The sequence below is a fragment of the Pseudogymnoascus destructans genome, assembly GCF_001641265.1.
Source record: "Pseudogymnoascus destructans isolate 20631-21 unplaced genomic scaffold scaffold_10, whole genome shotgun sequence".
NCBI classification, from domain to species: Eukaryota; Fungi; Ascomycota; class Leotiomycetes; order Thelebolales; family Thelebolaceae; genus Pseudogymnoascus; species Pseudogymnoascus destructans.
This window is the reverse complement of record NW_020167529.1, coordinates 887,615-905,836: the sequence shown is the minus strand read 5'-3', so window position 1 is coordinate 905,836 and position 18,222 is coordinate 887,615. Positions and strand designations below refer to the sequence as shown.

Genomic DNA, 18,222 nt, shown 5'->3' with positions numbered 1-18,222 from the left:
TTCGCCTTGGCCCCCCCGGCCCGCCCCTCCACGTAATCACATGATGCACCGACCCCCTTTCCCACCACCATTCAAGGTCCAAGCCCCAAAAGCCCCACGAACCAGCGCTCCGCGACAAATCCCACTGCGCTCCCAGCTTCCACGTGGTGCACGGCCTCGCTCCACCGCTTCTATTGCTTCTTTACCTTCAGCAGGCCGGAGCCTTCGCCGCTCAGGTCGGTAGGGGGCGACAAAGGTGGGGCGTTAGCATAGGAAGAGAGGTCGCTGTGGGAGAAGTGTGAGAGTGAGGGAGGGAGAGGGAGGGAGGGAGAGGGAGGGAGGGGACTGTGTAACCGCTTATACGCCCGAGCGTTGCCAGGAATGGGAGAAGAAGAAGCGGCGCTGGAGGGGATGCCTGGAGCTGCTTCATCAGGCTAAAGGCGCGCCGACTATTGCAGACTATCTTCCTCTAGCCCGCCGCCCCCTCCATTTCGTGTTCGTGTTACGAAACATCCTCCTCCTTCTCTAGTAAAGGAGGAGGATGTTTCGTATCGTTTCCGGCTCTTACTATTTCCCTCAGACTGCTTGGCACGTGTATAGCAGTTACCGAGACTTGCCGGGGGGGAGTTTGCTTCAACGTGGTGGAAAAGGGCATTTTCGGGGGAGCGAGCAGCCCCTATAGCGGTGTGAAAATAGCATTGGTATTGTATTTTGTATTGTAGTTCATGCATACCTCGTCGGCCTGCCCTATGCAGTGCAACTCGCTCCCCCTGAGGCTCCGGCTCCCGGCTCCCGGCTCCCGGCTCTCCCACCCTCCCCGCCTTTTCCCACGCGATTATTCACCGCTCCACGTGGCGGGCACAAATGCCGGGGTGACTCCAATCCTACATCTTTCTCCAGAGCTATCAATCACTTACTGATTCTTCTTGTCCACCTTCAGTGCCGCGCCCTGCTTCACGGGGGTTAGTTCAAGCTCCAGCAGCGTTGAGACATGACCCGAGGGTAAAAACTCACTTGGGCAATCAGCCGCTTCCCAACCCCTATCGTCTCTGCCGGACCCCTCTGCCTCGCCCAGAACCGGTCCTCAGGGGTACCTTGGCCTGTCAGGGTCGAACGTCTCGCCTCATCTATGTCACGTCAGCTTCAATCCCATGTCTCCTGACAGAATATGGCTAAAATGTAGACAAGACGTAGGTGTCCTTACCTTCAAGAGACCTCCTATCAATCTTCTCCCCAGCAGTAAAGCTGTCCCCCACAAACCGCTCTGCGTCCGCCTTCCCGAGGGCCTCCTCGAGGTACTTCCTCTTGATGGAAAAGCGCTCGCGGCGCAGCTTTTGCTGGCCAGGGGAGTCAATCTTCGATAGCCCGTAGCGCACGGCGAGCTTCACGGCGAGGAAGATGTGCTCCGCGAAGAACATTGTGAGAAGCAAGGCCCAGCCAGCAAGCTGGCGGGGGCTCCCATCTGTTCCCATTCCATCGCCGGAGAAGAGATACACAAGCGCTGCCGTCGTGAGGCTGCCAAACCAGGCCAGGAACCCAAGGGAGTCAATCCAAGGCCCGATGGAATCGGCGCGCCATGGGATCGGACGCTGGGTCTCGATCGTGATTTTAAGCGCGTCAGAACGCAGCTCGATCCAGTTGTTGATGAGGAAAGAGACTGCCGTGAGTGGCCAGACAACAGAGAAGAGTGAGAGGTATCCGAATTGCATGATCATTTCACGGAAGTCGGTTGCCACATCGTACACGCCGAGCTCGGCCTCGTTGCGGACACGAGTAAGGAAGTCGTGCTCCTCGGGCAGATCGCTGACGGTGTGATCTTGCTTGCGCTCGCTCTTCTTGGTGGAGTTGGCCTGGACCTCCTTCACCTTGCGGAATACGCGGCGCTTGACGTACGGTACGATAACTTCGAGCGCGAGGTTTACGATCTGCGCGGTGACGGTGAAGTAGATTACCTGCTTCTTGAGCCTATCTGGGTTGATCTCAAAGCCAGACTTTGGAGCAGTCATCTGCTTTGCATTTTCCGCAAACGGCTTGACGGTTAACTGGAAGATATCAAGGTATGGTACCAGAACAGATGCAAATGGGACGTAGACAAATGCCGTCAGGATAATTGGCAGATACGACGTGATGAAGTTCAAGACGAAGATCTTCTGAATCATTGCGGATTCATATGCATCTGTCGTCTCATAGTTCTCAATATCGGTGAGCCTCGAGGCAAAACGAGTGAGAATAGACGACAGTGCCGGCATGACGGTCGACAGAATTACCGTTGGCAGGAAGACAAGATATGACTTGAATGGCCCTGCGTAAATTTCCGAGATGAAGATCTCGATACTGAAACATGTGCAAATCAAAGAGCCCAGCACAACGGACGCAATGATTGAAAATGGAATCTGCAGCGCCTGTCTTGCCAGCCGCTTGAACGGAGAGTAGGTCCTCATCTTCTCTCCAGTAACGGGGTCTGTAAATTCCCTCTCATGTCTGAACTCTGGTCGCTTCAGCTGTATTTTCCCAATGCCTGTGACGTTCCATTGAAAAGCCAGGTCGACCTCTTGCTTTCTCCAGTATTCAACAAAGCCAACGCACCATAAACAGTTGACGATGGCATATATGGGGGAGTAATGACCCAGGAGGACCCAGGATGCGAAACCAAAGGCAGCTGGAAAGATGAGAAACATGAAATACGACTGCAAGAAGGCAAAATAAAACGCAATCTTCTCGCCGAAACGATCCCGGACGACCGTCAAATCCTTGATATCAAGAACGTATCTCGTTGACCATTCTGTAATCCATTTCTTATTGAACTGGTGGTCGTGAAGCGCGAAAACGGATTCCACGTTTGCCCACTCTCCCCTCTTGGGTGTGATTCCAGCACCGCCTTCACTGTTAGGCTTGGTGATGAGAAGGTATACCAGGCGCAGGCGTTCCGCCTCGGTAATAGGCTCTTCTGCTATTGCTTTCTGTATGTCCTTCTCCGGGGCAGCGGTTCGTACGCCATACAGCCAGTCTTGAACCCTTGCCCTGTATATTTCCGCGTCCAGATGGCGGGGACAGGAGATTCGAACGAATACCAGGACGGCACAGTTATCACCATTGCGGACTTCGGTCTCGAGCCCAACACGAGCCAGAGCGTCTACCAGCTTCGCAAATGCGGCTTCGGCCTCGGCCTGGTCTGGTTGGCTGTCAGTATACTGTTGACTTGAATGTAGGGTCGGTTCTACTCACCCGTAGTCGCAAAGCGGTAGTCAATGACATAGTCGACACTGTTCAGCATCAGCGAGACCCCTGGGGTACAAATATCGTGAGCGCATACTTGAAAGTCGAGTGAAGTGTAGCCTTCCCGGGTTTGGCCGCTTCGTACAGCGACGGCAGTGGCGACGCCATAGATTACTTCAAGTACGCACAGAGGGGACTGCCCGTGGAGAAAGCCTTAGGGAAAAGAGTGTAGAATTCGTAATAGAGGTTGAAGATTAAAGAAGGTGCGCGACGGGGAGGATATTCGCAGGAAGTTGGCTCCGCTGCTGTGCCTCCAAGTTGGCAGGGCCTGGCATTCCCCAGCTACAGAGCTGAAGCCGGATGCTTTTGTGGGTATTCGTGACGTCGTGTCTCGGAGATTTCCCCACCAAACCAATCGATAAGAACGCTAGCGGCCGCCTTGATAGCTAATGCACCCTTGTGGTCTAGAAACTCCGATATAACCTCAATTCCTTCAATATCTCCCGTATCACCTAAATAACTGTCTTTTAGCCAAAATTGACTCATTTGCGTTGGCTTAATATTAGATGCGAGGTTCCCGAAATTGCCTACCAACCTACCTACCTACGCAGTTATGAGGCACTATTTGAGCCACCTCTGCTGAGCGATTATATCCTTTAATCCAGTACTCGACTCCCTACGGTCCATCGGGGCCACATACAAGGCGCAGATATACGTCCAGACACTATAGACATTCGACCCCGATCGCGCTCTCAAAATGCCTCTCTCCTGGTCCTTCCGAAAATCGAAATGGGACCCCCCCTCCCTCCTCGAAAGCCTCCTCCAATCCCCCTTAACAGTCCTCCTCGGCTTCCTCCACGCCCTCCTCATCAAACTGCGTGGCGCCCCCTTCCAGCCCCCCAAAAACCAGCCTCCCATCCGCATCGTCTGCATCAGCGACACGCATTCCCACCAACCCTCCAACATCCCCGCCGGCGACCTGCTCCTCCACTCCGGCGACCTCACGAACGACGGGACCATCAAGTCCCTCCAAGAATCGCTGGATTGGCTTAACACGCTACCACATAAATACAAAGTTGTCATCGCTGGCAACCACGATAGCTACTTCGACCCGAGCGCGCGCAAGGAGGAGGATATCAACTCAAAGACGCGCTTGGATTGGGGAAGCATCATATACCTGCACAACCGCTCCACACACCTGCGCTTTAAAGGCGGGCGCAGCTTGAACATCTACGGCTCCCCCGACATCCCCAAATGCGGCGGTAAGGAGCACGCGTACGTCCCCCCCCCCCAGTCCCCCACCATATCACACAAAAACCCACCCCCACTAACCCCCCACCCAGTTTCCAATACGACCCCACCACCCCCCCTTGGCACACCCGCATCCCCCTCTCCACCGACATCCTCATAACCCACACCCCCCCGCACACGCACCTCGACCTCCTCCTCGGCTGCCCCAGTCTGCTCTCCGAGATCTGGCGCGTAAAACCACGCCTCCACGTCTTCGGCCACATCCACTCCGGACACGGGCAGGAGTCCGTATTCTGGGACGGTGGGCAGGCAGCGTACGAAAGGATCGTGGCGCGAAGGGGAGGGGTGTGGGGGGATCTGGTGCCGAGTAGGGCGTGGGTGGATGCGTGGGAGGTGGTGTGGTATGGGGTTAAGGGGGTGTTGTGGCAGTGGTTGATGCTGGGGAAGGGGGCGGGGGCTGGGGGGTTGTTGGTTAATGCGGCGTTGACGTATCAGAGTACGAGTGAGATTGGGAATTTGCCGCAGGTGGTGGTGCTGTGATGGGAGACGGGGAGGGGGGTGTTGTGGGTTGGCGTTTGGTGGGTGGTAGCCTCAATAGGGTCGGACTGGCTCGGGGATGTCTGTGAATAATGAAAGGTAGTCGGGAGAATAAAGGGCTGGCAGAAGACAGCTAGAGAAACCAAGCCTCAAAAGCTGATGAGGGTTATGAAGCTACAATTAAAGTCCCCTAATAATATAAACATTCACATCAACAACTACGATAGGAGATTCAAAGCAGCAGCTCGAAATTACACGATGCATCGACGCCGATATAAGAGAGATTCATCCATGTTTACTTTGCGGCCAGTGTGTTGTATGCTATATAGCTATAACACTCCTCCTCGTTCATCTGATGTGCCACACGATGTACATGGTATTCATTCGCCCACGATCCTTGAGAAAATCTCACAATAGAAACGCCAAACAAAGGTTCTCCAACAGCCAACCTGGCTCTCAGAGATGTAGAACTATAGGTTAGCCCCCCGCCACAATATCCGGAAACAACTTCCCACTGCACAAATATATACCGGTATTGTGGCAACAGCCCCGAAAGTATGAAGGCAAGAACTTCCTGTGGGGTTCATAGTCCTCTTCCCATGAAGCTCCATTGAACCCCACCAGTAAATGGGTATACGGGCATTAACAGGACAAATAAATTCATGATCCGAACCAACCAAATCGTCATTAGCCATTCCAGTATCAAAGCACACTCGAGCTCGATCCATTGTTGTTCTCGACATATTGAAGTTCACAATTTGAAGCTCACAAATTGAAACTCTGGCTTTGGTTGCTCATACGATGTGCGAGACGACTCCTGTTCCCCAGAAGATACTTCTTCCAGAATAGAGCATCTCAGACATATTAGTTTCCACCGAGGCCAGTAGTATCCTTCACTGCCTCAGCCGCCAACTTCTACCTCTTGGAACTCTGCTCATCCTGCAAGCCCTTTCTCAACCCTGCATAATATGAGCGCGTCCGCTTCCCGATTGGTTGTGATTTGTTCACGACTGTGGCAACAACAGATGGATGAGCAATCTTTTCTTAGTCCTAGCGGATGCCGAGAGAATCTTGCGAGGAGCATTTGGCGCTTTCCATGGGTCTGTCGCCAGCATGATGGAAACCTTGCAGTTGCGGATTTTGGGCTCTTCTTTTCTCCACTTCTGGATGGCAAGCTTAGCCTGTGCAGATGTCACCAGATCAACAAACACGCATCCGGCCGGCCTGTTTTTTGTCTTCATGATTCACACCTCTGGAAAGTCAATTCTCGTCCTGGTAGACACAGTTAATATAAGATACTATGAGCGCAACAAAGGCCGTAAATTGATCCTTTCGGATAACCACTTACACATAATAGCCCAAAAACAGTTTCTCTACTTCTGCCTCGGAGGGAGTAAATGAAGGCACCCAACGAGTATTCTACGTCGTTCCCACGTTGCGGCCTGTCGACTTGTATACACATTCGTATCTGGTATCTCTTGGGTAAAAATAGCCAAAGGCGTATTCTTAGATCCCATGGTTTCTTGGGGTTTATTTATTTGCGAGGTGTTCATACCACCTACGCCGGGAAAAAAAGCTGGAGGCGTAGGGTTAAATCCCATGTCTTTGCCGAATATAGCTATATCTCCAAACGATGTCATCATAGGCAGTCTCCCAGCAGAGCCTGTAGCTTGAGTTCCACTAGCATTTGACGCGGCGCCAGTAGAAAAACTGGGGTTCCCGAGTGCAGACAGGGCGTGAGGTCGAGTCAATACCATTAGGTTGCATGAGGAGGGAGTTTTTTAGCTAAGGGGTGAAACTTCCTTCCGCTTTCTCCAGAGGTGTATATTGTTTAGGTTTACCTGCTTTTTAGTAGAAATGATTGATACTGAGTATCTGCTCGGAAAACCAGCTTCAGTTTGAGGAATCCCCTCCTGGGATTTTTCAGTCCTGATGATTGATACTCGCCCATTGGTTGTGGGCTTCCATGGCTTGCCGAACTCAACAACTGGCGGACCAACTGGCGGACCAACTGGAGTTTGTGGGATTTCCTTCTTGCGAAAGTTGGTAGATCCATTCGCAGTGGCGGTATCTGCAGCAATGGTATTTGCAGCGGCGAAATATGCGGCGTCGACTCCTGACATCTCCACATCCGGAGCAAATGATCTATCAGTCCTTTGAGCTCCGATGATGGGGCTCTTCGACCAAGGACACAAGGTTATGTCCAACTACGCCATGACTGTGTATCATGCTCACCATCGGAATTGCCACATGCCATAGAGTTTGGCACAGGTTCCTCAACGCTAGGCTTGACATCGCTGTTCATTTGATCCAATACCGAATCCACAGACATTCGTGCTTCGTTCATGGTTCTCAGAAGCTGGTTATCAAGCTCTGCATCGAGGGTTTCCAAAATATCATGTCCGTCGATGGATAGTTCACCTATGCTATTCGCCATGTTCGCTTCCAATTCCTAAGCCTATCAGCTACAAGTCGTCCATCAAATATCAACACAAACCAGAAAATGCGCAAAGGAATACTTACAAGTTGTCTGCTTGGGCTGTTGATATCAAGTTCGGTGCCACAGTGACCTTTCGCAACACTAAATGCTCATGAAGTAGCACCGTGTGAGCTCAAACCAATAGTGCACTGTACGCCACCCCCAGAGCTGCCCTCCCCTTTATGACTTATAGGGGTTGATTGAATTGCAGGGGTTAATTGACTTGCACGAGTTGATTGAATTGCACGAGTTGATTGAATTCCAGGAGTTGATTGGACCTCCACAAAGTTGGCTGCGGGATGAATACTCGGCAACAAATCTTCGGTATGATCTTCTTTGAAAGCGGCTTTTTGCTCTTTGGATCCAGAACTTACATCTCGCGTCGATTTCTTCTCCACTTTGCGGCTTCCCAATGTGGCCTCTTCAAAGTCGGATTTGGATATGAATTGAACATCTGCTTCGCCTCTTCCTTGGGTTCCCTCAGGCTTCCCATCTGCTATCGCTTTGGAGTTCTTCACAATGGGCTGAGGTTTTTGCGCATAATCTTTGGCGGGCACGATACGAGCAACTTCTTCGCCGGCATGGATCACTTGGTTAAAAACTTTACCATTGAGCTTTGGAGCATGTTGCCACACAGCGCGGAGTCTTTCTCAAACACTGTGACAGCATGAGCTATATAATTCATCCAGTTTCCTAAACACAGGCTCTTTCCTTCGATCGATGTCATCTCGAGACTTGCGGTACTCAACGGTTGCCCGGGCTCTATTATCATCACGCACATTAAGTTCGTGAATTAAACGTCCTCGGATATCCTCAATATTGGTGCAGCGCCTTTCGTCCCGAAGCATCCAGGTCAGTTGTATCGATGATGTGAGCAACTTCAAAAGATCTTGCACGTGCACCCGACTCCGATGCACAGCATTGTTGCGGAGTTGGGTGGCCTCATGCAGCAAGACTCTCAAAGGAGTCTGAATATGTCCATCCAAGGCCTCTGCAGGAATTCGTGCAGTCCCAAGAAGGTCTCTCTATTTTGAGATTTCAACTTGAGCCGGAGTTGTCCATTCCTGAACCCTGGGGTCGGAAGCAACCATTTCTTCGCAAACTCAGCAATCATTGGAGAGTGTTAAGCAAAATGTGCTGCGCTTCATAGGGCAGATACTTGCATCGCACCTTCCAGGCCTGACATCTCTAACAAAATACAGTAGTAATTCTTTCCATAAACTCAAAAGTCACTAAACAGATCATGAATAATGGTAGGCGAGTCGTTCCTGCTGTGTCTGTCTGAAAGTCTGTGATATTGATCGTGAGATTGATGCGAGATTGATGCGAGATTGATGCCTTGATGGGCGATAACAGGCCACCAGTGGGACGACCCATGCTAGTCGCACGACCCCTCTGTGTGCTTATCCACAAGGCTACAACTCCAAACTCCAAGCTCCAAACTCCAAACTACAACCACCAAACTACAACCACCAAACTCCACTCCAACCTCTGCCAAAATAATTCTGCTTTGGACTACATCACACCCTTCTTCGTTACTTTCCATCTTGTCTTGCGGCGCTTTGTCGTACGCCCCTCTGCCCTACGTCGAAATGGCCACAACACAGCCAAACGCCTCCCTCTCCACCCAGAAGTCAGATTCCGGCCTCGAAGTTGCCCTCCACCCTCTGGTCCTTCTGACGATCTCCGATTATATTACGAGGCATACTCTGCGCAACCAAATCGGGCCCATCATTGGAGCTTTGCTGGGTCAGCAGAATGGCAGAGAGGTCACCCTCGAGCATGCCTTCGAATGCAAAGTCCAGGGCGGCTCTATAGACCCTGAATGGTTCACGACCCGCTTGCAACAGAGTACGTGTTTTGATCACGCCCGCATTTCCCATATCAAGCTATTTTCTAACGATTGGTAGTGAAGGATGTCCATAAGAATCCCCCGCTCGACTTTGTCGGCTGGTACACCCTCATTGCCTCGTCTGGGCCCACAGACTACCACCTCGCCATCCAAGAGACACTATCGAACCTCAATGGTCCCGAAACCCCATGCATCCTCCTTGGCTTCCTCCCCAGCGAATCGCTATCCAAATCCTCCAACGAAGCTCTTCCAATTACAGTCTATGAGTCTATAGCCAAGCCCGCCGACACCATGGCTGCTGGTCAGGATGTCGAAATGGAACAGAACGACTCCTCGCCCAGGAGCGTTTTTGCTGAGCTACCATACGTTATCGAAACGGGTGAGGCTGAAAGAATAGCCATCGATTTTGTTGCCAGGGGTGGAGGAAATGCCACAGCTGTCTCATCATCGACCCAGAAGCAAACAAACGCATCCGAGGAGAGCAACAAGGGCAAGAAGCGAGCGTCAGATGATACGGCGAAGGATATAGATGTCAACGACATCCTCTCCAATGAAGAGACGGAACTGATTACAGCTTTGACTGCGAAGGCAAATGCGGTCCGGATGCTACAGTCAAGGATCAAGATTATTCAGAAATACCTGGAATTACAACCTCCGGCAGACACAACGGGCCAGCGGTCCGCACCTGCGCAATCCTCCCATCTTGAGTCATCCCCTGAGATTCTCCGCAGCATTGCAGCGTTAATATCCCGCCTCCCTCTCGTCGTGCCCTCATCATCAAAAGACACAGAGACCGACACCTCGAAATTCGACCACGACCTTCTCGCCTCACGCAACGACGTAAACCTCGTCAGCTTGCTAGACACGCTTACGCAAAGCATCCAAAGCACGCGCGAGCTTGGACGGAAGTTCGGAGTGGTTGATGCAGCGAGGAGTAGGACCAAGTTCCAAGAGAAGGTAGATAGACAGCTTTCGATGCAAGGGTCAGACTCGGTGTATAGCCAGGGAATGATGGGGATGATGCAGGCAGCAGTGCCCATGAGGATGGATGAGGAGTATTATGATGCTTGATGAGTTACGAAAGGGGGGGGCAAATCGAAATATGGGTGCCTTAGCAAGCGATGGGGTTATATGCTGCATATTTACGGTATTCATTCTAGAAATTCGTACGTGAGATCCGCATGTTCGAGATCTATAGATGATCCAGTGTGTCTTCCGTGCCTGTTTGGCGATACGTTGCGGGCGTGTGAATAGTGATATTTATTGCCAACTGCAAGCGCATGCAAATAGGTCCGCTGTAATGTTACCTCCGTAAGCTCTGTATCATTATATTTCTCAAAATTCTTAAGAAATACTAAACGCAAACTACATTTCGTCCAAGTTCCCAAGCTCTCATGGCGATGCGATTGTCGTCCATATACGTCCAAAAGCGGAAGGCGGTGAGACGGCGCCAGGCGTTGAACCAACCGTCGCATCCAGCAGTTTGCGACAGACGCGGTTATAATCGAAGAACGCGCCTCCAGCCCGTATCACCACCTAATTCCAGCCAATCCATCTACCAGCGAGCTGAATCGAGCGAGCGCACAGCTCGACAAAGTCGACAAAGATGCCGCCCGTAAGTTCCCCCCACTGTCTCGCGCCAACCGTCGAATACTGACAATGTGTAGTTCAAGGATGAGCATATCCTGGTACGTGCGGATTTCGCCCCCCACCCCCGACAATGAATCGCGAAGCTTGAGCAAGGGTGAGAGACTTGATGAGGATGTTGGAACTGATTAGATGACAGATTATTGCCCCGGGCAGCTTGACGACGCTGGCCCAGTTGGGATTACCGGAGAGCTTCACGCCGGCGAGTACGAAGGTTAGGACGCGCATGTTCCCTGCTGGGGAGGGGAAGTGGGAACCGTATAAGATTAATGAGGCGAAGAAGGCTACGCCGCCGGCTGCGAATGGGGGAGAGGTTACGATGGGTGGGACGGGCGAGGAGGAGACGGGCGAGGAGGAGAAGAAGGAGGATAATGAGCTCGAGCCCGAGTTTGAGGAGGATTTGGAGTCCGATGAGGGGGCGGTATACCCTTTGACTGGTATGTGTTATGCAGTGCTGTATGAGAGTGATGAGTTCTGACTATGACATTTCAGAGGGCATAATCACCAACATGCCAGCGTTTTTGGCCCTGATGAACCATATCCACAGCGTCCTATCGCCCACCCTCCACACCCCGATACTCCTGATCGCGCAGCCAGCATGGACAGCACAAGATATCGAAGCGCTCACGCAATTCTTCTTCGAGAAGTTCAAGACCCCCGCCTTCTGCATCATGGATTCCGCGCTCGCGATCTCGTACGCATACGGCGTCCAGAACGGCACGGTCATCGATGTCGGATTCCAAAAGACGGACATCACAACCATCCACGACTTCTCGGTGCAGCATGTTGGTCGCGCCATAAGCGTGCCAGGGACTGGAGGTGATGCTATGACGGAACGGTTGTTGGAGCTGTTGGGACCGAAGGGCTGGACGAGGGATATGTGCGAGCAGTTGAAGAAGAGCCCGTTCTGCGAGATCTTGCCTGCTGGTGCGCCGTTACCTGGTGCGGAAGACGCGGAGGATCAAGGAGCCAATGGCAATGGGGCTGCGATAGGTGAGGCAGCGGCAAGTTTAATAGGTGCACCGCACGCAGATGTCGACGAGGAAGATGTAGAGAAGGGCGTTGATGAGGAGGGTGTTCTGGACGTTGCGAGCATTGTTGCTAGCGGCAAAACGCAGGAGTTCTTGGCGCAGCAAGAGCGCAAAAAGCAATTGGCGGCATCGAGGAAAGCAGCAAAGGATGCGCGAGACGCAGCGGAGGTTGCGGGTGCCAAGCCCATTCGACTCCCCAACTCAAAACGTGAGAAGGTTATTTTCCACTACCAAGAGCGCAAGGCACAGGGTGAGATCGATGAAGCCCTCGAGAATGGCAATAAGGCAGCTGCTGCAGATGTGGAAATGACAGAGGCGGTTAAGGAAAAGACGCCTGAGATGGCTGCAGCTGAACCAGTCACCAAGGAAGCAGAAGCCGCGACGCCTGCCCCAGAAGCCACTAGTGATACCAAACCTGCCGAAGCTGTGCCTGCTCCAGAAGCCACTGGTGAGGCCAACCCGGCCGAAGCCGCACCTGCTTCAGCAGCCGATGGCGAGGCCAAACCTGCTGAGGCTGCCCCTGCTCCAGAAGCCGACGGAGAGGCCAAACCCGCCGAAGCTGCGCCCGCCCCCGAAGCCAACGGTGAAGCCAAACCCGCCGACGCCTCCATCACAGTCGAAGACGCATCCGCGAAGCGCGAGCAAGTACGCGCCGCCAAAAGGGAAGAGAAGCGCAAAGCCCGCGAAGGCGCCGGCGACCCCATGCAGTGGCGCCGCGAGATCGAGATAGGCACCGAGCGCTTCCAGGCCGCGAGCAATGGGCTGCTCGACCGGATTGCGGATGCTGTGCACCGCACTGTGTTGGCTGGTACGGAGTCTAGCAAGCGCGGCGATCTGTGGGATTCGTTGATTATCGTGGGCAATGGGAGTAGAGTTAGGGGGTTCAAGGATGCGCTGCTTGCTACGCTGACGAACAAGTATCTTATTTCCCCGAGCTCGGCGTCGATTTTTATGTCGGAGTTGCCGTCGAATTTGTCTACCCCTATGGGCACTGGTGCGCAGACTCCTCAAAGGGATTACCCTGCTGGGCAGCACGCGTTGCCAACGGGGACTGGCGTCAACCCGCTACTACTAGCAGCGACAACAGCCAGCAATCCAACGCTAAACCCAAACGTATCGGTCGCGAACTCGTTTGGCGGCAGCGGCAGCCACAGTCACAGCAGCCATGGGCAAACACCGACGAGTATGAAGATTGCGAAGGTGCCCGAGTATTTCCCTGAATTCAAGGTATGCCACCCCCACCTTTTAGCATGGCAAAGAAGGCAATAAGCTAACTTGGGAAATTAGAATGAGGGCTTCGAAGAATGTGTGTTCCTCGGCGCGCAGGTGGCTGCTAAGGTCATCTTCGTTCAGGATCAGGGCGTGAGCAATGGGTTTATGAGTCGTGTGCAGTATAACGAGAATGGGCCCAGCGGGATACACGATTTGGGTTTGACGTTCTAAAGAGGCCATTACTGTGGGGGGGTAAGTAGCAGGCGTTGTCATTGCCGGTGGTATGGTTATCGGCATGGAGTTTTGGGGTGTTTGGATGGCTTGTGGAGGTTAGAAAGATGGAAGTCTACGGATGAGATAATGTATGTAGAAATAGTATCCCCAAAAGTAAACAACTTCCAAGGCAACTTTCCAGTGGGTGATTGAAGGGCTTTTTCTATTTATAACCGCAAATAATGGGGTTCGCAGACGGGTTGTGTTTGCTCGGGTCCCGTTGGACATGGCGAAATAGTCTTAGAAATAGTCTTACAAATATTTTATTTCAATACATGGTACGGATGCTAAATACATACAGGGGCATCTATACCCTCTTTATCAAATCTATAGCGCACCAAGCTCCTTCATCTTCGAGATCATGCCATCAACATCCTCAACCTTTCCACCTCCTTGCCTTGTCGGGGGTTCTATAAAACGTTAGTAAAATGGCTCTATACTAGCATCCCATGAAAACTTACCAACAACCTTGAGGGTCTTCAACCTCCTAGTAGTATCAAGTCCATAATCCTCCAGCTTCTTCTTCTCAAGAGGTTTCTTCTTCGCCTTCATGATATTCGGCAAGCTCGCATATCTCGGCTCGTTAAGTCTCAAATCCGTCGTAATAATCAGCGGCAACTTCGCCCTAACCGTCTCCGCACCCCCATCCACCTCCCTCGTAACCTTCACAAAGTCATCCGCCTCAAACTCCACCTTGCTCGCCTGCGTCGCCTGGCTCCAGCCCAGCAGACCCGCCAGCATCTGTCCCGTCTGGTTGGAATCGTCGTCGATGCTCTGTTTTCCCAGGAACACCAGGTTCCTGTTCTCGTCCTTGACGACCTTGGCAAGCAGCTTCGCGACGGTGAGGGGCTCGAGGTCATCCCCCTCCTTCACCTCGACGTGGAACGAACGGTCGGCGCCCATGGCCATGGCGGTGCGGAGGATGTCAGATGCCTTCGTTGGGCCGGCGGAGAAGGCGAGGATGTCCTCGACGCCCCCGGGCGCAGACTTCTTTTCGCGGATGCGAACGGATTCTTCTATGGAGAGTTCATCGAAGGGGTTCATGGAGTGTTTGACTCCGGTAGTCTCGACAGCTGTCTGCGTCTTGTTGACGCGGGGCTTGACCTGTGAAGTAAAGTCCGTTAGCTATGATCGCATTGTGAGGCCGCTGAGGTCGTGCGTCGTCGCTCCCACGACGAGCTGCCATTGGAATGCTTACAGCGAAGTCAATCACCCGCTTGACGGGCACGAGAATCCGTAATGCCGACATTTTGGGTTTCTGATGTGGTGAGATCCTACAATTGCTTGGGGCGGTATACCTTGGAAGCGATCTTGGTAAATCTTGGGCCGCCGAAGCTCGGTTCGCTCGGTTCTCTTTCCCCCACGTTATGCGGCGATAGCCGGGACGAGCATTTGGAGTATGGGTGCTTATCATCACGTGCGTGCTCTATCGAAAACGTCCCGAATAGGAAATTCAATGTCCCTTCTCTCCAACATCACACCCTAACTCGACTTCAATGCTGCTTAGACTCCATTGTTCTTGATTGTTGGCTTACCTTCTGCTTTGATATTACATCTGGAGGATGGCTCACCTTACGAATCCTCTTGTGAGCCCTGAGCAGCTCGCGTCATCCACCCGTATCAATGATGCACTTCCTCGATCTGCTAAGGACCTAATCCGCTTCTCCACTGCTAGACTCACCCAAGCAGCTGGCATTCTTCTCCGCCTTCCTCAGAGTGTCAGTGCCCAGGCGGTTGTGGTGCTCTATAGGTATTGGGCGATTGAAGAATTGACACGCGATGAATTTAAGGTAGCATATCCCACTGAATGAGAGGCAGTCCGAATACTAACAATCGTATAGGACATCTCAGCAGCTGTGGTTTATTTAACAGCCAAGGTTTCAGCGCACCCGCGCTCGCTTCGGTCTATTGCAAACGTTTACACCTACCTCTACTCCTCCTCCTCAGCTTTGGCGTCAGTCCAGTCGCCGGATTCAAAGAGTCCACCTGATCCAGCATCTTACTATCTCAGTCCTAGCTCATACACGAGTTTTACGAACCGCATTTTACTACTGGAAGGTCACGTTTTGAACGCTCTAGGATTTGGCGTGCACGTGGCCCTACCTCACCCCTTGGCGATTACCTACCTCCAGACGATGGACATCTTCTCCGCCGCATACTCGAAATCTACTGGCCCCAAGCTCGCGCGCCGCGCTATAGCTCTCTTAAATACGGCACTATTGTCACCTCAGATGCTGTATCTCACGCATCAACCGAATGCCCTCGCAGTTGCGGCAATCTACCTGGCTGCAAGAGAGGAAGGCGTGAATTTGCCAAGCGTGGAATGGTGGGAGGTATTTGATGTCGAACGCGAAGAACTGGGCTTTCTCGTTGTCGCCTTTCTGAGCCTGGAGGGCTGGTGCGCAGAGATGGGTAAGGAAGCTATAGGAGCGATGAGGAAAGTGGACATTGCGAAGTTGGCTGGGGGAGAGCTTGATGAGGAAGCGGAGATGGCGATGATGCTGGACGAGAAACCTGTTTGATGCCTGGCTTTTAGACCATGGATATGGAAGTTAGGTCTGGCTCATGTTGGTGCCGTGGCTACGAGTTGACCTTATGGGTTCGTGCGGGAGGATCCCAACACGACGATCACCTATCAGTGGGCGCACTTGGGCTGGGCACACTTGGGCTTGATGCTCTCTGCCAGGAAGGTCACTTTGGGGGGCTGTTGAGGCATCGATGGAAGGCCAAAAGAACCGAATCAGAAACTATCGAATAGAAACCATAAGCGGCTAACATAGGTATACTTTCGCTTATACGGATCTGGATTCAGTGCCACAAAGCTTGTTACTCTTAGAGAAATGTCATCTACTGCTGCTCGGTTGGGAACTCAAGATTGGAATAGTACCGAACGGGTGCTCCCGTCTTCCCCCACTTTTCCCGCTATTATTATCAGCCCGGTACAGTGCTGTTCTCGAGGCCGGCTGCCAAATTCTCACGCAAATTGGCAGGAGACGAAGCATTAACATGAGGGCACCTCGGTTGCACTGCACGTCGCACATAGTGTTCGAAGAAAGCTATTGGCAGATACTAGTACTACAGACTCATTCTCACAAGGCGAGGCACAAGCAATTCCGTCCACTTGTTTGTGAAGGAGCATCAAAATCCACGTGAATCTCAGCAAGGAGAAACATCCTTGGCAATGCAGGCCATGAGGTCCAACGCCAGCCACAACCACAAGGGCTGACAGTAAGTGTGGCGCTGCAAAACTTCAAGAGGTCCCTGAACTCATCAGTGGGAAGCAAAGCAAGGATCATCCACACTTTAATCTAAATTAAGGTCGAAGTTAAGGCTTACACTCGCACTTCGGAAACGGCCCTGTACCAAGAGATTCGACGTTGGATAGAATTGTATACGACTTCAATGAAACACATCTAATTGATCGGCACTGTCATAAGTTATACTCTGTAGATCACCTGCAGCGATCTAAATCTGATCTGCACACCATCTAACCAACCCCGCGATTTCATCTGAAACCACTGTTGTGCGTGGTACCTCATGACCTCCTCCATGATCATACCTCCTCGTATTCTCACAAAAATGCGACAACTGCATGCCAGCGGGGTATCTCGGATCTTTCGCCCCATAAATATTGACCGTGGGGATCTTGATCCTGATATCTTTTCTGAAAGCCGTGAAATCCAATCCGTACACGTCATTAGCATCCGGGAACTTGTCGTGATCATGAGACAGCTCTTCTCTATCGTAATCCCACAGCCCGAGGCCGATCTGGATTTGATCCGGCGAGTCGGCTAGCTGGGCGTATTTGGCGGTTTTGCTTTGGAGCTGCCGACTCGTTTTCTCGTGGATCTCATATGCCTTTTTGGAAACGGGAAGGCCGAGATCCTCGAGGGCTTGGGGGGGGACGCCGCCGCAGATGAAAATTGCTGCTTTGAAAGGTAGTGGTTCGTTGGGCGTTTCTGCTGCGTGATAGAGGAGGAAGGTGGATATTAGAGCGCAGCCTTGGGAGAAACAACAGACGGCGTCATAGGGCCCGTTCTCTACCAAGTATTTACGGAGCCATACATGGGCTTGGCGGAAAGAATCAACTGTTGGCTTGGTCCAAAATGTGTAATTTGGCGGCTTGAACAGCGACTCGAACCCAGCGGTTGCTGGGCTTGGAAATGGAGCATCGACAAAGTCGAACTCAAAGCTCGGGTCTAGCTTCGCCCGGAAAGACTCTTGGAACGAGTATTAGAAGAAGTGGCAGGGAGTAGATAACTCGGCTTACTGGTCTGAGATTCAAAAATAGAGGCACTGGTGCCGTGTCCGTGGAGGCACAGAGTCTTCATGATTCCCGTTGGACGGTATCACATTCACAAGAGATAAATTCAAACAAAACAGTGTAATTTGTCTTTAACAGAGAAAGTAAAACACCAACAGTGGTCTCGTTTGATAGAAAGCAAGGGACAATTTAGTTTGTTGGGAGGTAGGCGGTGAGATCTGGGATACGGTGGTATTTGGCCCTATAATGGCAAAATCCCACGGTACCCCAGGATCTCTGGCCGGTGCTGGAAACCGTCACAGTTTCGACTGAGGTTTCGGCACTGAAGCCACCAGAATAAGGGGCTTTTGGGGATCAAAGCAGAATCCCCCGTAGGGCCTACAAATAGCCACGTAGGCCCATTAGATAGTGTAGCAATTCAATTGATTCTATTTTACTATTATACGCTATATACTGTGTAGTACTGGCTGGATTACGGAGA

General features: G+C 52.1%; 9 protein-coding genes across 9 annotated transcripts; 4 read left to right on the top strand and 5 right to left on the bottom strand.

The window, feature by feature from the left end:
• Window positions 1-447: 447 nt before the first annotated feature.
• VC83_06251 (uncharacterized protein) lies at window positions 448-3,698 on the bottom strand. Its single transcript, XM_024469854.1, has 5 exons — window positions 3,293-3,698; window positions 3,205-3,242; window positions 1,184-3,151; window positions 994-1,106; window positions 448-931 (listed from the first exon to the last, which is right to left on the bottom strand). Exons 1-5 carry the CDS (start codon window positions 3,361-3,363, stop codon window positions 893-895), a joined length of 2,229 nt encoding a protein of 742 aa, XP_024324200.1. The 5' UTR covers window positions 3,364-3,698; the 3' UTR covers window positions 448-892.
• On the top strand, window positions 3,690-5,255 carry VC83_06250 (uncharacterized protein). The gene is made up of 2 exons (XM_024469853.1): window positions 3,690-4,470; window positions 4,539-5,255. Exons 1-2 carry the CDS (start codon window positions 3,953-3,955, stop codon window positions 4,984-4,986), a joined length of 966 nt encoding a protein of 321 aa, XP_024324118.1. The 5' UTR covers window positions 3,690-3,952; the 3' UTR covers window positions 4,987-5,255.
• Window positions 5,256-6,768: 1,513 nt separating this feature from the next.
• On the bottom strand, window positions 6,769-7,420 carry VC83_06249 (uncharacterized protein; the record flags this gene model as incomplete). The annotated part of the gene is made up of 3 exons (XM_024469852.1): window positions 6,769-6,824; window positions 6,872-7,099; window positions 7,219-7,420. The coding sequence occupies 3 exons, from the start codon at window positions 7,418-7,420 to the stop codon at window positions 6,769-6,771; spliced, it is 486 nt and encodes a 161-aa protein (XP_024324047.1).
• A 152-nt stretch (window positions 7,421-7,572) lies between these two features.
• Window positions 7,573-8,310, bottom strand: VC83_06248 (uncharacterized protein; the record flags this gene model as incomplete). The annotated part of the gene is made up of 2 exons (XM_024469851.1): window positions 7,573-8,107; window positions 8,162-8,310. 2 exons carry the CDS (start codon window positions 8,308-8,310, stop codon window positions 7,573-7,575), a joined length of 684 nt encoding a protein of 227 aa, XP_024324048.1.
• Window positions 8,311-9,054: 744 nt separating this feature from the next.
• On the top strand, window positions 9,055-10,385 carry VC83_06247 (uncharacterized protein; the record flags this gene model as incomplete). Its single annotated transcript, XM_024469850.1, has 2 exons — window positions 9,055-9,313; window positions 9,373-10,385. The coding sequence occupies 2 exons, from the start codon at window positions 9,055-9,057 to the stop codon at window positions 10,383-10,385; spliced, it is 1,272 nt and encodes a 423-aa protein (XP_024324154.1).
• A 535-nt stretch (window positions 10,386-10,920) lies between these two features.
• On the top strand, window positions 10,921-13,435 carry ARP9 (Actin-like protein arp9 (SWI/SNF complex component arp9); the record flags this gene model as incomplete). Its single annotated transcript, XM_024469849.1, has 5 exons — window positions 10,921-10,929; window positions 10,982-11,002; window positions 11,101-11,398; window positions 11,454-13,219; window positions 13,280-13,435. 5 exons carry the CDS (start codon window positions 10,921-10,923, stop codon window positions 13,433-13,435), a joined length of 2,250 nt encoding a protein of 749 aa, XP_024324290.1.
• Window positions 13,436-13,726: 291 nt separating this feature from the next.
• On the bottom strand, window positions 13,727-14,780 carry VC83_06245 (uncharacterized protein). Its single transcript, XM_024469848.1, has 3 exons — window positions 14,676-14,780; window positions 13,939-14,581; window positions 13,727-13,887 (listed from the first exon to the last, which is right to left on the bottom strand). The coding sequence occupies exons 1-3, from the start codon at window positions 14,724-14,726 to the stop codon at window positions 13,805-13,807; spliced, it is 777 nt and encodes a 258-aa protein (XP_024324153.1). The 5' UTR covers window positions 14,727-14,780; the 3' UTR covers window positions 13,727-13,804.
• A 178-nt stretch (window positions 14,781-14,958) lies between these two features.
• On the top strand, window positions 14,959-16,771 carry VC83_06244 (uncharacterized protein). The gene is made up of 3 exons (XM_024469847.1): window positions 14,959-15,267; window positions 15,319-16,705; window positions 16,759-16,771. Exons 1-2 carry the CDS (start codon window positions 15,040-15,042, stop codon window positions 15,997-15,999), a joined length of 909 nt encoding a protein of 302 aa, XP_024324289.1. The 5' UTR covers window positions 14,959-15,039; the 3' UTR covers window positions 16,000-16,705; window positions 16,759-16,771.
• A 105-nt stretch (window positions 16,772-16,876) lies between these two features.
• Window positions 16,877-17,919, bottom strand: VC83_06243 (uncharacterized protein). The gene is made up of 2 exons (XM_024469846.1): window positions 17,748-17,919; window positions 16,877-17,697 (listed from the first exon to the last, which is right to left on the bottom strand). Exons 1-2 carry the CDS (start codon window positions 17,806-17,808, stop codon window positions 16,943-16,945), a joined length of 816 nt encoding a protein of 271 aa, XP_024324151.1. The 5' UTR covers window positions 17,809-17,919; the 3' UTR covers window positions 16,877-16,942.
• Window positions 17,920-18,222: the final 303 nt, after the last annotated feature.

What these genes read in the sequence shown, in the direction of transcription:
- VC83_06251 (XM_024469854.1), bottom strand. Translation starts at nt 3,363, where the DNA reads ATGGCGTCGCCACTGCCGTCGCTGTACGAAGCGGCCAAACCCGGGAAG. An exon ending in ACACTTCACTCGACTTTCAA is followed by an intron (nt 3,243 to 3,292) that starts GTATGCGCTCAC and finishes GATGCTGAACAG; the next exon opens with TGTCGACTATGTCATTGACT. An exon ending in GGAAGCGGCTGATTGCCCAA is followed by an intron (nt 932 to 993) that starts GTGAGTTTTTAC and finishes ACCCCCGTGAAG; the next exon opens with CAGGGCGCGGCACTGAAGGT.
- VC83_06250 (XM_024469853.1), top strand. Translation starts at nt 3,953, where the DNA reads ATGCCTCTCTCCTGGTCCTTCCGAAAATCGAAATGGGACCCCCCCTCC. An exon ending in TGCGGCGGTAAGGAGCACGC is followed by an intron (nt 4,471 to 4,538) that starts GTACGTCCCCCC and finishes CCCCCCACCCAG; the next exon opens with TTTCCAATACGACCCCACCA.
- VC83_06245 (XM_024469848.1), bottom strand. Translation starts at nt 14,726, where the DNA reads ATGTCGGCATTACGGATTCTCGTGCCCGTCAAGCGGGTGATTGACTTC. An exon ending in AGCGGGTGATTGACTTCGCT is followed by an intron (nt 14,582 to 14,675) that starts GTAAGCATTCCA and finishes TTTACTTCACAG; the next exon opens with GTCAAGCCCCGCGTCAACAA. An exon ending in GAAGACCCTCAAGGTTGTTG is followed by an intron (nt 13,888 to 13,938) that starts GTAAGTTTTCAT and finishes AACGTTTTATAG; the next exon opens with AACCCCCGACAAGGCAAGGA.
- VC83_06244 (XM_024469847.1), top strand. Translation starts at nt 15,040, where the DNA reads ATGGCTCACCTTACGAATCCTCTTGTGAGCCCTGAGCAGCTCGCGTCA. An exon ending in TGACACGCGATGAATTTAAG is followed by an intron (nt 15,268 to 15,318) that starts GTAGCATATCCC and finishes ACAATCGTATAG; the next exon opens with GACATCTCAGCAGCTGTGGT.
- VC83_06243 (XM_024469846.1), bottom strand. Translation starts at nt 17,808, where the DNA reads ATGAAGACTCTGTGCCTCCACGGACACGGCACCAGTGCCTCTATTTTT. An exon ending in TATTTTTGAATCTCAGACCA is followed by an intron (nt 17,698 to 17,747) that starts GTAAGCCGAGTT and finishes ACTCGTTCCAAG; the next exon opens with AGTCTTTCCGGGCGAAGCTA.